Below are 17,437 nucleotides of genomic sequence, written 5' to 3' on the forward strand. Positions count from 1 at the left end.
AAATGCTCGCGTTGTCTAAGTTCAGTTTGATAACTGCGGAGGAGACTTTCAGTAAATCAGAAAGTCGTCGTTGTGATACGGACTGTCCAGACGGATAACTCCTTTTACGGACCGGTGTCATGTGCTGAGTGCGCATTGTACTGAGATTGTATTTGCGCATGAGGTGTTTTTACTGCTTAATATGATATTCATTTATGCTATACACCTTTTCACTTAAAAGCTGAGTATAGCTTTAGACCGTCATGAGACAGGTTAGTTTTACCCTACTGATGATGTGTTGTTGCAATAGTAACACCTTCAACAGGTGGCCTTAACGCAATCCAAGCCAGTTATTTCTGTAGCTCTGCTGTTTCGATGTTTATTGCCTGTCAATCGTGGAAGTTGCCTATTCTTGTGCTGCTCTGCTGATGCATGGGGGTTTTACCACCGTAATGAACATTTGTTGCTTTCCTTCTTTGCCTTAAAAGTGAAGGCTTTGGGGTCCACCTGTTGGGTTTTCTCTTCAGTCCATATATGTGATTGCAGAGCTGGATTTCTTTAGAGCATGATTTGACCCCAGTTGATCTCACTGGACTGCTGTCTCCAGTTCTCCTGTTTTTGCCTCAGAACATGATTTGACCTCCCTTGTTCTCCCAGGGTTTCTGTCTCTGCCCTGGTTTTTGATTCTGCTTGTTTTAATAAACTTTGTATTATTTTGCAAGTCAGCTTCAATGAAGACCTTTTTTTCCACACAACACCTCTTTTTTACCATCCACATCATCACCTGGGGAGACAAGACATGCACATGCGCACTATCGGAAAATTAATTTTTGCTAAAAAAAAATAAAAAATAAAATCTTTTATATTTATTTTTGTTGTCAAAGCGAGCGGATACGTGTTTTATTTGTTTATTGGATTGGGTTTGGGTTATAATCTCAATACGGAGGTAAACTCAGTACGTGACAACGGATCCTTTCAGAACCTTTCAACCCAAGCGCGAAAAGCATCTCAATGCGGTCGGTCTATTTTACGGCAGTTCGTGTACTATTTAAAAAGTTGAAACCTTGCTATTAAAATAGAATTACAAATGTATGTTTTGAGTGACTTCCGATTTATTTAATTTTTTAATTTGAACAAAAATTAAATTTGGTCTTTGATTGTTATTTTGAGTATTGTGTTTTCTTCTGTTTTTGTCTTTTTAGTTAACAATTAAAAACACCACAAAACAATCATTTACATGTGTACTATTAAAATAGTTGACAAAAATATGGTCGGTTTACATTCAAATATCACGTCCCAGGAGCTCTGTCATAAAGATTGCGAGTGAAGGAAGTGACGTTTACGCACATGTGTTGAAAGCATCTGACAAGATCAGGCCTGTTAAAGGGTTGGACACTGACAGTGACGAATCCTAAGCAGAACCAACAAAGGTGCTCTTTTTAAACCACTTTACTGCAAAAACATGTTGAGAGCATTTATATCCAACTATCTATAAAGCAAGGAATCTCTGTCTGTCTGTTTGTTCCTCAAATATCTCAGTGCATCAGGATCAGACTGACCTGAAAGTTTCAACATGGCTGCTGCTTGGTTCGAGGGTGTGTAACGTTGGATTTGTCTGGATTGCAATGATACCATTAATACATTATTTCATAAACGCAGCTTTGCTGAACAGCTCAAGGTTAAGAAATTTGTTGATGACGTCACAGGTTCTCTCTAATAAATCAAGTTCCTTTGCTGATGATGATGTCATAGGTTATCTCAGAGCAACAGCTCAATGTTGACAGGCAGCCATGGTAACACAGCATAGGTTGAAAGGTTGAATCTGCAGCACAAAAGGATTTTAAAAACGACTAAAGTGGGTCTAATATTCTAAAAAAAACACCCTGTAAATATTGACCAGCAGGTGTCTCCAGTGAGCAACATCTGTAAGTAAGGTACAAAAATAGGCCTTTGGCAAATGTTACAATTTCCTTTCCTGTCTTTGTGAAATCAAGGGGATTTATTGTTTGTTCTAAATAAGTCTGTGGATGTTAACATGCCGATAACCAATTTTGTGTATTTTTGTATCTTTTTTAGTGTAGTTTTGTGCATTTCTGTTGTGTATTTTTGTATAAATATTTAGTTTGGTGTATTTTGTTGTCGTTTTGTGTACTTCCGGTGTAAATATGGTTTCGTTTTTTGTTTTACGTCATTTGTGCATTTTTTTTTTTTGTATAATTATTGTTTTTTGTTGCATTTGTAGTGTGATTCTGGAGTCATTTTGCATCTTTTTTTAGTGTAGTTTTTTTGCATTTCTGTTGTATTTTGTGCATTTTTTGTTTAAATATTTAGTCGTGAGAGAAGCTGCAGTAATCAGGTGACCTTCACTATGTAGCAACATGTAAACACTTAGATCTGACTCAGAGCGTAACACTACAGTCGATACCAGCCTATGGACGGGTGTCGTGACACAGACTGTAACCGGACTAAATGGTGGTCCGTTATTCACTCAACACTCACATACCTGCACGCATGTCACGTAGACGGTGATCGATAGTGAAGCCCATCTGATCGATGTGTGTGTGTGTGAGAGAGAGAGACTCTCTAGCTGAGACTCTAATCTCCTCCGTTGGTTCTCACACACACGCACCGCCGAAAAAATATGCAGCTTTCAACACAGCAGCCATTGCCGTCAATAACTTCCGGGTGAGCTCTGTCCGGTCTAAATAGCGAAAGGTCAAACTAACATGAAAATAAACGTTTTGAAACATTATCACCAAATAAGGAACAGTAAAAAGTATGTTTCCTCGAAAGAGAAGTCCACGGGAGCTCACTACCACGCTACGGACGTGTGTCGTGACACAGGCTGTAACCGGACTAAATGGTGGTCCGTTATACAACTTCCGGGCTAGCGCCCCCTCACATCCTGAGGTCAAAAGTTGAATAGGTTTCATTTCGGGGCCGTCCAGAAGTGAAATAAAATTAAAATAAACATTTGGAAATGACCAAATTACTCCAAAATAACAGATACACACACTCGGGGTATTTGGAACCCGTCGACCGAGTTTCAGGTCGAACTGGCACCGCGTCGGTGAGATATTTGCTCCACACACACACATCCACACATCCAGACCTCCTTTGCTTTTAGAGGTAGATATTCTGATATATAACAAACAAAAAAATGTAATGCAGGTCTAGAGCATGAAAGTTATGAAGTTATTAGATAATAAACAGTAAGGTCTTTTACCTGCTTTCTGTGAAGTGTCTTGTGATAACACGTGTTATGAATTGGTGCTATACAAATAAAGATTGATTGATTAGTGAAGTTAGTTTGCTATATTACATATTTACAGTGCTAAATATACTACATACAGTACTTCCTACGGGCACTGCACTAATAAAAACTCAATACATCTTGAATCTCGATATATCGCCCAGCCCTAGTTCCTAAATTATAAAACAGCCTAAATAAAAACATAAATGTGTATATGAAGCACATGTGTTCATTTAATATACTTACAGTTCATATACAAGTCAACACATTGCATATTTACTGTTAATTTCACATTGCTTGTCTTTAAGTTAGACATTAACATTGTATATTCATTACATATTTTCTTTTGATTTCTCATGCTCAGTCATGTGGTTCTCTGGTATTCACTAATGACTTATTAGACACATTTATTACAGACTTTACATTAACACTTTTTTAAAGCGGTGTATATTTGTGGAGCTTGTGATTGGCTGATTTTTCATGGTGACTTACGTCGTTCCTTCCGCTGTGGTAGACGTTAAAATCTCAGTTATTAATGTAACAGAACGTGTAACTGTGTCCCATCCTGCTGCTCTTTAGGAAGATAAACTCTCTGTCACATTTCACAACGTATTTACACCAGTTCTTTGTTTTTTCGCCAGAAAGAACTTCATTCATCGTCTCTGTTCTGAGTTGTTTCCGGGTTTGTTGCTGCTGTCGACACTAATCTTGCGAGAACTGCCACACAGGCCATTTCAGGTGGTAGTTCTCGAGAGGCTAGAGACGGCGTTCAGTTTAGTGAGGCATCTTTTATTTATTATTACTTTAAAATACGGGATATTTACGGGAAAATACTAATACGGGAAGATGGCGGGAAAGGGGGTAAAATACGAGAGTTTCCCAACCAAAATGGGATACTTGACAGGTATGACACCTAGTGACCGTTGTTTACATACTACGCATACTGTATGTTAGCGCAATGAAACGGGTTTTTTTTCATTAAAAAAGCCCATTAAAAAAGTTTCTTTTTCGATCGATACGATAATCGTGCTGTGAAATATCGCCAAATCTATTTTTTCTTACACCCTTACTTTTGACCGATGTTGTTTAATAGGTGAGGCGCTATAATCAGTCAGGCTCTAGAGTGAAGCGGGTGACTTGGAAACTACTGCTATTACTGATTGTTAATCGTGATTTTTAATGTTCTACATTCATATTGAATCACGTGAGTTTTTGTTTAGAAAGTGTGCGATTGGACTCCAATGGCTGAATAAACTGTCTGATTCGTGATTCAATTATTATTTGTGTTCACCGATGGCTTTTCCCACTGGATTACAGTGATCTGAGTCATACGACTGAGAGCCTACGCATTGCCAAACTGTCTGAGGGCAAGATGGAGAAAAACAGACAAAACTTTGACGCTCTCCTGGAATCCTACAAGGCTGACAAAGCCAGAGTTGTCAAAGAAAACAACGAACTGCGTCTTGAGCTCTTAAGGCTGAGGGAGATGAAGGATCGTGTAACTCGAGGTAAACTGTTGTTGTATACAATGCAGTGTTGGGGTCAATTATAATTGTAATCACGTAGTTGGAAATTAATTACAATTATGATGTAATTAATACTTAAAATTGTAATTGAAAAAAACACGTTGCTGTTTCAATCGTAATTTATTGTGATGAAGTTCAGATAATCGACTTTGTAAATTGAACATTTTTTATTTCCAATGTAATTAAACACAAAACTGGGTAACCATGTTACAGTTTTTTGGCTTACATATGAGCCTACGTAGTTAACAATTATACAGATACATCTCAAAATATTTGAATATCATAAAACAAAACTAAGGCCAAATAGCCATTACTGTTTAAGTTAAAGTTTGTATTCAAAGTTTTACATGTTTTACAGTAAGTTGACTTAACTGCATGGTTATTTAATTGTTGGCACTGGCACTTATATAAACACTAAATGGTTAAATTGCAATAAATGGGCTTAGTTTTGGGGCCAAATGTTGGAGTTGGAAAAAAAATACCCCTGTTTTATTTTAGAAATAAAAGCAAAATGCTTGATCATTTACAGCCACATCATTTTTGTTATGCCTTATTTGTTTTGGTTGCTTAAAAATGCCAAAAAAAAAAAAAAAAAGACAGATTAATCGATTGGTAAAGTGCTAGATTAATCGATTCCAAAAAGAATTGATGGCTGCAGCCCTAATCATGAAAATGTTCAATATTTTTCGTCACTCATTTCACAGAGTGAAATATTTTAAGCCTTTATTTCTTGAAATTTTGATGATTATGGCTTACAGATAATGAAAACCCAAATTTGAATATTACACAAGATCAATATAAAAGGACTTTTTAAACAAAAATCTAAGGCATCTGAAAAGTATGTTTATTTAGCATTTCCAGAAAGAGTTCACCCATATATTCTGCTTTGTTATTGTTTTACAGGAGGAAAAACGCACAGACTGCAAAGGATGCAAATTGCTGATCTCGTGCCTCCCTCCTCTACATCAGCATATCCTGTCCAGCAGCCTGATGACCCATATCTGGCTGACCTGCCGTTGCGTGCAGATGGAAGGTTTGTCATTTTGTGTGTGTGGGTCATCTGAACTTTAGAGCAGTGGTTCTCAACCTCGGGGTCGTGAGACACTGGGAGGGGGGTCACCAGATGCCTTCAAGAAATTAAGAATATTTTTTTTACAATTTACAACAATTTTTGCTTATTTTTACCTCTTTTCTCCAACTACACTAAATTTGCCATGTATTAACCTATTTTCATTGCCTTTTCTTGCCATATTTCTGCTCCTTTTAATGCATTTTTGCTACATTACTCCCATTTCTGCCACTTCTCCATCAAATTTCAATGCCTTTTCTACACATTTTTTCCACTTTCAAGACATTTTCGGCACTTATAAACCCTTTCCACCACTTTTCCACCTAAAGTCACTAATGTTGACCCATTATTGTCACTTTTTACCTCTTTCCACCATATTTCATGGTTCCCATTTAAACATTGACGATTTTTCATGCCCATTATTTTCCAGTTTAAACTAATTGTTCCAATATTGACACTTCTAGCCCTTTTTTACTACTTTTTCTATTTTTGACCACTCTAATTTGCAACTTTTAACCAATGTATGGTTTTTAAAATCCACCAATTATGGTCCCTTTCAACTCATTTTAATTTCTGATTAAAATAAGGATTTACATCTTTAAGATGACTTTTATCTATGGCCCAAATAATACTGAACTTCCTAGAGAACAGTGGATATTATTCAGATAAATAAATAAATATGGTTATCACAGATTCATAGAACAATGGACCATCATTTTGCTGACTTTATGGATGGACCCCAATAATCTCTCCCCTTTATTCCCCGTTATAGATGACCCTGTTTCCACACGACTATTCTTCAATGTTCATGTCTGTGTTCAACCACCTTCATGGGGGCCCCCGGTCTCTGGCACCTTTATTTTGGGTGTCGCCGGCTGAAAAGGTTGAGAACCACTGCCTTAGAGTATGATTTTCTCATAACTAATACAAGTATATGTTCCTCCAATTTTAGAATTCACGAGTTGCAGGATGACATAGTTAAAGTCAAACTCGATCTGGAAAATGCTCAGGACTTTATAAAACACTTACAATCTCAGGTGTGTATTTTAAATTAAGAACTAGTAAATTTCTTGTGATAAAGTGCATTAACAATGTCAGTTTTTTTATTTTCTTTTAGGTGAAAGAGAGAGAGAAAGAAATAGAGCGCTTAAATCCTGCACTTCAAGGTGGACGGCCACACGATGTTATATCGCTCGAGGCTCAGAACATCAGCAATGAGAAGCTCATCTCCCATCTTAACCTTCAGGCATGCACACATAGGGTAATAGAAATGAAATGTTTTACCGGTACTTGCTTATTGTTGTGTTGTGCTGCACAGATTGAGTACCTGCAAGAGACCAATAGGACACTGGAGCAGAAAGTAGAGGCACTGCAGCAGAAAAAGGAGGACGTCTCCACTGAAGTGGCCAATCTGTCTTTAAAGAACTTGGAGCTGTGTGAGGAGTTGTCCCACATTGATGACCTCGCCAAACGGATACAGATGGACAAGGAACACGTGTTGGAAACTGCTGACATGGAGCTCCAAGATGCTAAGGTGAGCATTTGAATATAAAGTAAAACTTTTAGACAAAAGTACTTTACTTAGCAAGAAATGACAAAATCTGAATTCGAAAATGAAATTTTTCCATTAACAGAAAGAAATTCAGAGGCAGCAGAAATGTATTGAAGACCTGGAAGATATTGTCACTCAACTTAGACAGGTGTGTGAGCAACTCATTTTCTGTTTTTGTTGAATTATATTTTCCTGAACTAAAGCCACTCTATCTTGAAATTATGGAATCCAGGAGCAGTCAGAAGGACAGTTTGACAAAGACCGTCTTCGTGACAAGCTGGTGGAGCTCAAAGGGCAGAATGAGAAGCTGGAAGGCCTCGTCAACTTCCTGGAAGATGAGAAAACCAGGCTTCAGGATAAAGTGGAGAAGATGATGGTGTCTGGTAAGCATCCGTTTACCTCAGCTAAAAAGGAATGTTCTTGTTCCTGATTTTGGCTTTTTTCTTTTGTTTTTTTAGATAGAGAGTTAGTGTTGGAGTTGGAGGCGATGCGGATTAAACACGGGGTCTGTGGCCGTGAGCGCTCCCCATCTCGCCTGGATGCATTTGTCAAGGGTCTTGAGGAGGAAAGGGATTACTATCGCCGTGAGGTGGAGCTTTACAGATGGACCAAAGAATCTGCTGGTTTGGAGCAGAGTCCCATTCAGAGCAGAGGCAGGAGTCCCCAGTCAAAGGTAATCAGGACAATGGATCAAATAAACATAAAGCTGTTTTATCACCTCTGATAAGGGATTCTGTCATTTCACAGGGAGGCGTTGTTCAGACGGAGCTGTTACATTTAATTAGAGAAAGAGATCATCTTAAAGCTGCTCTGATGGACTTTGAGAAGGAAATGGACAACATTGAAAGTGACGTGAAGGCTCTGAGCTCAGAGAGGGACCATTTTGAAACCCTGTACAAACAAGTAAGATTGACAGGCTTTTATATTTAAACTAGCTGTTTAAATAGACTAGTGTATCTATTATATATCTCTATATTTATTTAAAAACTAAATTCTCTCCATTTTAAGGCTCAAGATGAACTAAAGCTGGGCAGGGGAATGGACAGATCAACTGAGGTCCTGAAACTGAAAAAAAAACTGAAACGGGCAGATGTGAAACTTGGTCAGATCACTGCCGACAGAGATTTACTCATCGAGAAGTTAAAGGTCAGTTCAAAGTTGATGGCTTTCCTTTGTGTTGCATTGTTTATTCATTTATAGATTAAAATGTGATTAATAATTATGACGTGTCTGTGCAGGTTGCTCAGACTTCAGCTCATACAGGCAGCGACGCAGAAAAACAAAGGAATATTGATCTAGAGAATAACATAAAGAGTGTGAGTCTAAGGCAAATTATATAGTAACAAATTTTATTTTGTGAGAAATGTCATTGATTCTTGGTGTACAGCACGTGTGTCAAACTCAAGGTCCCAGGGCCAAATTCGGCCAGCAGGAGAAAATAAAAAAACAGAAAAAACATGAATTATTGATTAAGTTACCAAATAATTCAGTTGTAGATATCTCAACCCTTCTAAGTAAATACACAAATTCTATGAAACTCCGCAATATTTGGAGGATTGCAATTTCTCCATGTTTTTATCACATGACAGCAGTCATTTTAAATCTCAATTTCTTCATAGAACTTCAACGTCACATACTTTTCCCAAATTAAATAAAAATTGGTCGCAAAATCAATGAATTTTAAACAAGTAAATCCTGCAATGACTGATATCTGTCACTTATTGCTTGGATACATCATTTTGACATTGAAGTGCAAGCTTGGAGACATAAATGTTGAAATATCTTGATATGTAAGATCAAATTACTTCATATTTGGCTCCTGGACTAAAATGAGTTTGACACTCCTGGTGTACAGGGTTGTTTTTGCTCATACGTCATGTGTAACAGTGTTTGTGTTGTGGCGTAGCTCGAGCAGGAAAGAGTGGCCATGCAGTCACAGCTTTGTCTGATTAAAGAGGAGGCGGCTCAGCAGAGGGCGGAGTCCAGTGCTCTCAGGTATAAAACATCACACATTTGTGTATTCAGCTGCTTTTGCACACAAGAAGCGGTGATCAATGGTGCTTGAATAGTTGTCGTTTCATAATTGAGGCTCCATATTGCTCCTGTTGGATAAATCTTCTCATCATTATGTCACAATGTGCTAGAGCTGCTCGATTATAGAAAAAAAATATAATCATTATTATTTTAGTTATAATTGAAAACATGATTATTTGTCGACCAAAAATATATTTATTTGTTGTAAAAAACAGTGTAAAATATATATTTTTTAACATAAATAAAATCATTCAAACACTAAAATCAAGTATTTTTCCTTATAACAAAATTTGACTTGGCTTGCTTGTTTACCAAGCGTTTTTGCTGCGTTTCTCCTGCCTTGTTTCAAAACCGCGAGCAACAACTTTCCTCGTGTTGGCCTTGGAGACAAAATTTACAAATGAAAGCATTAAGATGGGGTTTTATTTTTAGGTAAAATTTATATTTATAATATTGATAATGGAAATGATGATGAAATGATAGAAATAATTCTATTCAGGAGGCACTACATACTTATATCATACTTAGTACTTATACTATATTTACAAAATGAGATTCTTCAGAATGTATATTATCCCTCATTCATTCCATCATTATGCTTTACAGTTATTTTTTCATAGTATTCTGAGCAAAATGTTGTTGTTGAACAAAGGGACTACTTGGATTAAAAAATAAGGGAAACATGTTTGAGAACCACTGATTTAGCAAATTAAGCACATGTATGATTAAAAATACAAATACATATATATATTTAATTTTTAAATAATCAATTTTTTCTTGATATGTTATTTTTTGTAATCGTTGAGTATAATAATCAAAATCACAAGGAAATTTCGATTGCATAGCCTTACGATGTGCTACTTAGTTGATATTTGCTGCTTTGTCCAGGTCGCTACAGGTGCAGATGGAGCAATCACTGGCTGATGCTCAGCACAGACTGTCTGTGAAGATGAACGAGCTGCACAACGCCGATGTACAGATCGAAAAGCTGGAGCAGAGATTAGGTAAAAAAAATACCCCAAAAAAACTAACACAAAAGTTTGCTTCATAACGACTGCTGGGAGGCTAACTTAAAGGCAGTCCGCGACTCTCAGATCCCTCGCTCCCCCTCCCTCCCCACTGCTCTCTTGCCCTGCCTCCAAACTTTCCAAACTCGCTCCCTCAGTGGAGCTAACAAGCTAACATTAGTCCGACAGCAACATCACAGTAATATAACATGCTCTGTTAAAAGCATATTACTGCAGCACTTCGCTCTCTCTATGTGCACACACCTCAGCAACAGCAGCAGCAACAACACAGTGTAACTTACAGCAGCTCACACGGAGGCTGCTGCGCACACGAACAACACATGTAAATACATTTCAAGCAGAAAAGTCACCAATTCCATCTTCTACTCCTCCGGACCATACACTGTAAAAAAGACGGCGCTCTAGCTCTGGGAAAGGGGCGGGGCTTGTGAGCATCAGCTGTCAGACAGCCCATCAAACACAATCCTGGCTCTGATTGGTTCTTTTTGCTCGGTCCCACTGCATTCTGGCAATCTGCCAAAGGCTGAGCCTGTTTTTTTCACACAAACTACTAGTTTGATGTAAAGCTGTCCTCACATAGTGACAGCTTTAGCAAATAAGACAAAAAGTTACTTTTATAAGAGTTGCAGACTGCACTTTTAATGCTGATTTCTCCATCAGAGGAGCTGAGTCAGCATAGCTCCAAGCATAATGAGGGAGTTGCTGCTCTTCAGAAGTCAGTTTCCTCCCTGGACAAAGAGAAGGACGCTCTGCAAGATGAAGTGGATCAAAAGACAGAAAAACTGGTGCATGTCCAGGAGGAACTATCAAAGAAGGTAAAGCTCATCAGAACAGTACCATTACTGAGTATCACAGCACTTATTTATACAACCAGGTAATCATTTCTGTTTCCATAGAAGATATTTACAATCCCCATCATTAAACAATTTGTTTAAATGACAACAATTTAAACCAAATCAATGAAAAAGTTATGCAGTGTTAATAATGATAATAATTCCCACAGGAAAAGACCCTGGTGGATGTGAGACTCACAGTACAGAACATGGAGAGCTCGCTTGTGTGAGTAAATATTAAGCATCGCTCGATGTAAATGCAAAGAGTTGATCTTTTTTCCTTCATGTTGATCAACTCGCCCAACCGCTGTCATTTTAGCCAGCTGCAGGGAGCCTTAAACAGCCGAGAGAGGGAAATTAGCAGTCTGAGGAGACAACTGGACGTTTCTCAAGAGGAGCACGCGAAATTTAGGAGAGAGAAAGATGTTGCTATCAGAGAGAACCGACGGCTTCAAGATGACCTCGCTTCAATGACCAGAGAGAACCAAGTAACAAAATAAAAAGTCAAAAAGTGTGCAATGGAGTGCAGATGCAGTAAAACGGAAGAAACTCCTGCTGTCTCTTTGTTCAGGCTGTGCACGGAGAAATGGAAGAAGCGCTACATGAGAAGGATGAGCTGAAGATGAGGGTCCACGCCTACATTTCTGAAGTATCCAGGATTGAGAGACTAATGGAAGCGAGGGTAAGAAAAGCAAAGCCTGTCTTTTCAGTGTACATTTATCTATGGCATGTAGAAACGGGTCTGTTCACCTCCAGGAGCAGGAGAACCAGGATCTGCTGGAGCGTTTTAAGATGAACCACACTGTGATAGAGGAATGGGAGCAGAAGCAGAGCTGCTGTCCTCAGACACTGAACGCAGACACCAGCGGGACTCTGTCAACCAGAGGGAGAGAGAAATCCAGCAGGTGAAAAAAAGCAAACATAACAAGTTAGAGGTTCCTTAAAATCAGGTTAGGCTCTATTAATTCATTTTTTTCTTGGGGATATAAAATCAAATCGTTCACCCTTTAAAGGCATCTTTGTCATACACAGTTGTGGCTGCAAATAAATCACAATTTCACCCTTTCCAAGTGGTGGCCATCTTTTATCTTGCTCTTGATGCAATTTCCAGTATTTTAAGCTATTTCTTGAGAATCCTTGTCCCTAAAAACTTACATTTTGTCACAAAGATCACGTTTCTACATCTAACAGAACCAAAGTTATTGAAAGTCGCAAGATGGCGGCCATCTTGGATCTTTCTTTGAGTACAATTTATGGTATTTTAAGATTCAGTTTATTATGGAATTCCTTGACCCTGAAAACCTATAATTCACCACTGAGAACATGCTTTTATGTCAAATAAAACTAAAATATCCATATTCGCAATATGGATGGCAGCCATCTTAGATCTGGCTTTGAGCACAATTTATGGTACTTTAAGATATATTATAGAATTCCTTGATCCTGAAAACCTATAATTTGCCACTGAGATCATGCTTCTCTGGCAAATAGAACCAAAATATCCAAATTGGCAATACGGATGGTGGCCATCTTGGATTTTTTTTATTTTTGAGTGGGAACTGTTGGTTTTTCAGCATTGATCCCATTAAAATGGATTCTGCATACTCAAAAACCCAAAGTACAAATGTTCATGCTGTCTTCCAGATCTGAAAACCTTAGCTTGATATCGCTACATATCTGGGCTATTACAAATACATTGTCTGACATCAGTGAGGTCATTTATTTATACTTTTTTGTCAGTGTTGCCAAAAACTAACCTTTCTACCCTGTCTCCTCAGTGAACAAACGGTTCAGGAGATGCATAGGCAGTATCTTTCTACCTCATCTCTACAAAGCTCATCGTCCCTCAGTGGCTCCAGCCGCTCCCACCATGTCTCCACAGACTGCTCCATCCTCCGAAACCTGGACCACTCCACAGAGTCTTCAGCATAGAAGTGAAGGAGGCTTTCTGCTCTCTAGTGTTTAACAATTAAAGAAGTAATAGCTTTTTTTTTTTTTTTTTAATCTGAACCTGTAAAACTCGAATCCTTTAAAATGTCTCAATTATCTGATGATGGAAAGTTCTTTACATACTTGTAATGATTTTTTGATTATCAAAATCTACTTATAAAAGCAAGAAAGGTCTGTGTGTGTGCCTGTGTGTTTGTGGATGGAATATCTCCCCGTATCTGTTCGACCTGAAACTTTGTCAACAGCTTCCAAATAAGCCGAGTGTGTGCATCCGTTAATTTGGAGTAATTTGGTTATTTCAAAATATTTATTCAAATTTGATCTAGCCCGGATGGCACATACATGTTCACCCAGAAGCAAAACCTATTCAGTATTTGACAGTGTGATGGAGCACTAACACCATCTATATCTATTTCACTGCACAGCTCTGCTCCGGTGCGTGCCAGAGCCAATCACAGTGGCAAATTAGAGTCACGTGCGTGGCCCGAGCTTATTGGTGCTGTGCACACAGCCAAGCAGACGGACTGCAGACACGAGTGAGAGAGAAGACGATAGTTTAAGGCTCTTTCACAAGTTTTGAGCTCCTGTGGACTTCTCTTTTGAGGAAACATACTTTTTGACTGTTCCTTATTTGTTGATTATGTTTATAAAGAAAAGCAAAGTCGGTATCCTGTCCTTCGTCACTGGATTTGAGGAGTTTGCTGAACTGGCGGAAATGATTTTCTGGAACGCAGAACGACGAGGAGACCTGGATAAGGCTTATCTCGGGACGTCGTCATGATGGAAGACTTTCACCACATCTTTTCAACACTGTCATGTCTAAACATTTCCTGCCTGGATGCTGAGAGATGAGAGGCTAAGCACAATTACACAGACCATCTGCAGTCTTACGTAAAAAACTCTTTGGGGCAGCCGCTAGAAAAGCTTTAACAGGGGTGCTATGGTTATGGCCGGCCCGATTGTACATCACATCTGGGCCAGAGTTGATGTGGGAGAGCATTTTTATTTTATTTTTTAATTCTAATGTTTTATTTTTCTGTGTCCACCAGCACACAAAATTTGAAATAAAACCATCCAGTCGTTTGTTTGTGGTCTGTGTAAGTCTTATAACACGGAGAAAACTGCTCCGTTTCTAATTTTCTAGGCAGTGGCTATCCTTACGGTTGCCGTATCAATATACCGACATTCTATCCGAACGCAGTGCCCCTATTTGGCCAGTTAAGGTCACGTGATAGGTCAGTCATTGGCCAGTTTAGGTTCCGTGACTAAGACTAAACCTAACCTTAACCCTAAGGCACTATACGTGTACTTTGGTAACCGTACCAATAGCACCGGGGGTTGTCCGTACGGTAACCATACAAATAGACACTTTCAATTTTCTACATTTGTGACATCATACGTGAAATCGGGACTCAGTGTTGCCAGATCAGATGGGCAGATTCCCAGCCCAATCACATCTTAGAACAGCCCAAACACGAACCACAAATCTGGCAACGCTGTGTTTGTGACACAATACGACACAGCGGTTCAGACAAAACAGCGGACTATCACCTTGAATGGACTATTCCTGTAATCTCTACATGAGATGATGACAATAAAGCAACGTTTCAGCTCCGGTAAGTGTTTGAAACAGCTGGGTTTGCTGTTGAAGCTGCTGTTGCTGCACGACGCATACTCTACAAACTGTGTTTTTCTGACTCACATCACAATCACAATATCTGCTTAAATAGCCATATATTTTACTGTAATGTGCAGTTTTTTGGCTGAAAACAACAACAACAGTGTGTGAATAGCAAAAGAAAGTTGCTAGTGATCAGTCATATGTGGAGTCCTCGTCTCTAGACAAGCACACAGTCCGGTTTTAGAATTGGTCAGAAAGTCACTTTTCAGAAGTTGGCTGTGGCTATTCATACGGAAAAGTATGAATAGATTGGGAGTCTATTCATACGCAGGGCCCCTCATTGGCCTTTTTAGGTCACGTGATAGCCGCAACACGAGACTTAAAGTTCCGTCAGTTTTAGTTTAGCTCATATTTATTTTTAGCCACCCTGCTAACCCTTTTATTTTATCCCTAACCGAGGAAACACCCTAAAATGTTCATTTTTTTTCTTATATGTATTTTTAAAGGTTCATCTCTTATTAGTTTACAGAACAACCATTCAGATAGCTGACCAGATATTTTATTACAAATAAAACAAACATTGTATAGAATTAAAATGATGGAATTACAGTTATGTTTATGCGTGTACCATTACATATAGAGGTTAGAGGCAATGAGTAGGCAGATAAGGAAGCAAATAAGGCCACAAACCACAGTCAGGTAGCCATGATAGTAGGTTACAGCGGAATGGAGGTGAAGGAAAGATGGTAAAAGCAATGGGAGGAAGAAAGAACTGGGAGATGGTTTTATAGAATCCAAAGCAATGTTGGAGAAATGAGAAGAGTGGGTTAGAAGATGTGAAATGGTAATATCATGACAAGCTTTGATGTAAATTTTCTGTGTTCAAAACAGGGGACGGGACTTGGATAAGCAAACTGCTTCTCTCGTCTCCTTTTTCGGCATGTACAAAACAAAACAAAACAAAAAAAAAGGAATAACAAAACTTCTGTGAATGCAACCATGTCGGAAATAAACTGAATAAATAAATAAATAAATGACTAAGATTTGGGCACTGTGACTTAAATAACACATAATTGAAAATGGCAAAGCATGAGAGTGGTGGGTGTGAATACTGTGAACAACAGGAAACACTTGAACATGTTTTTTTGCAGTGTAAGAGGTTTGAAGCAGAGATAGGACAGTTAATTTAAAATCTCAGAGGAGAGAGAAGATGCATCTGGATATAAATGATATTTTGGGGAAAAAAAAAAAGAAGAGTCAGACAGTAAATGTTATAAGATTTTGAGTAGTATCCAGCTGCAGCCACGGAGAGGAAGCTTCGGCTGGGCGGAAGTGACGTAGAATATCACTAACCCTATTCACTGTTCTGGCAACTTTGCAATACTTACCTTCCTTTTTTTTTTTTACTAACCCTACCAGTAGGTGGCGGAAATGCACAATTAATTTGATTCACAACCGCCAATAAACTCAACAAGAAGAAAAAGACATTTCACGAGTCCACGATAATGTCTATGCCATGGAGCCTCCCATGCATAGACATTATTACGCAGACGCTGCATCGACTGTGGAGGGACACGTCAACAGCGCCGCCATCTTGGACCGGTGGTGGTGGAGGCAGCGGTGCATGGACGTTACAACAGAAAGAGGTATTTCTCAATCTCTAAGTAGAATTATTTGTTGAATTTTGAACCGATTTCCAGACTGTTAAATTTTTCTAAAAAAAAAAAAAAAAAAAACGTCACAGATGTAGCTATGATTCAAGGTGCTTGGATATATTTAAAATGCTGGTTTCATCACTCAACACTTAATCTCCACACTCACATCCTTGAGTAGTTCAATTCTTTGGCTACAATAATTAATATTGATGATATAATAGTAAAAGTGATAGTAATAATAGTAATGGTAATAATAGCAAGGTTATAATAAAAACAAAATAATATAATAAGAATCCAGTTACTATAATACAATAATAGAAACAATATTAATAATGAACAATAATTATTAATAATAATAAAAATTATGTAATATAACAATAATGGCAATAATGCAATGAGAATACCACTAACTATAATATAAAGTATTAATAATAATAAAAGATACAATAATATGAGAATATAATGATAATTATTAGAATAGCAATAACAACAATACAATAGTAGTACAATTATACAACAACAACAATAATAATAATAATAATAATAATAATAATAATAATAATGTCAAATACAATGTATAGCCTTAAACAATGTTGTCAATAAAAACCTGAGCACATCTGAAGGTTTTCTAGGTTCCTTTTGATCTATCTATCTATCTATCTATCTATCTATCTATCTATCTATCTATCTATCTATCTATCTATCTATCTATCTATCTATTTATCTATCTATCTATCTATCTATCTATCTATCTATCTATCTATCTATCTATCTATCTATCTACTTACCTACCTACCTACCGTGAAAATTACTTGACAATTGAGTGATTTATGACAACGTTAATAGTGTAAACACATCATTCCTCTATAAATGTAATGCACTGTAGGAGCGATTGCCACCTGTCCAAGATGGCCGCCCTGTTGACGCACCGCTCTAG

At 37.9% G+C, this 17,437-nt stretch overlaps 1 protein-coding gene across 2 annotated transcripts; it reads left to right on the forward strand.

Moving 5' to 3' along the window:
* The first annotated feature begins 1,769 nt into the window (after positions 1-1,769).
* LOC114462104 (centrosomal protein of 135 kDa-like) lies at positions 1,770-14,346 on the forward strand. 2 transcript variants are annotated; one of them, XM_028444733.1, is made up of 21 exons: positions 1,770-1,904; positions 4,550-4,740; positions 5,662-5,791; positions 6,780-6,864; positions 6,945-7,073; positions 7,146-7,361; positions 7,462-7,527; positions 7,612-7,762; positions 7,838-8,052; positions 8,127-8,282; positions 8,388-8,525; positions 8,618-8,695; positions 9,286-9,374; positions 10,302-10,417; positions 11,102-11,256; positions 11,445-11,500; positions 11,594-11,762; positions 11,846-11,956; positions 12,031-12,179; positions 13,053-13,208; positions 13,877-14,345. In XM_028444733.1, the coding sequence occupies exons 2-20, from the start codon at positions 4,605-4,607 to the stop codon at positions 13,204-13,206; spliced, it is 2,499 nt and encodes an 832-aa protein (XP_028300534.1). In that variant the 5' UTR covers positions 1,770-1,904; positions 4,550-4,604; the 3' UTR covers positions 13,207-13,208; positions 13,877-14,345. The 2 variants fall into 2 exon arrangements, with proteins under 2 accessions (XP_028300534.1, XP_028300535.1); XM_028444734.1 differs by having other exon boundaries at positions 1,779-1,913; positions 13,877-14,346.
* Positions 14,347-17,437: the final 3,091 nt, after the last annotated feature.

Source organism: Gouania willdenowi, chromosome 4 (genome assembly GCF_900634775.1).
Source record: "Gouania willdenowi chromosome 4, fGouWil2.1, whole genome shotgun sequence".
Taxonomy (NCBI): Eukaryota; Metazoa; Chordata; class Actinopteri; order Blenniiformes; family Gobiesocidae; genus Gouania; species Gouania willdenowi.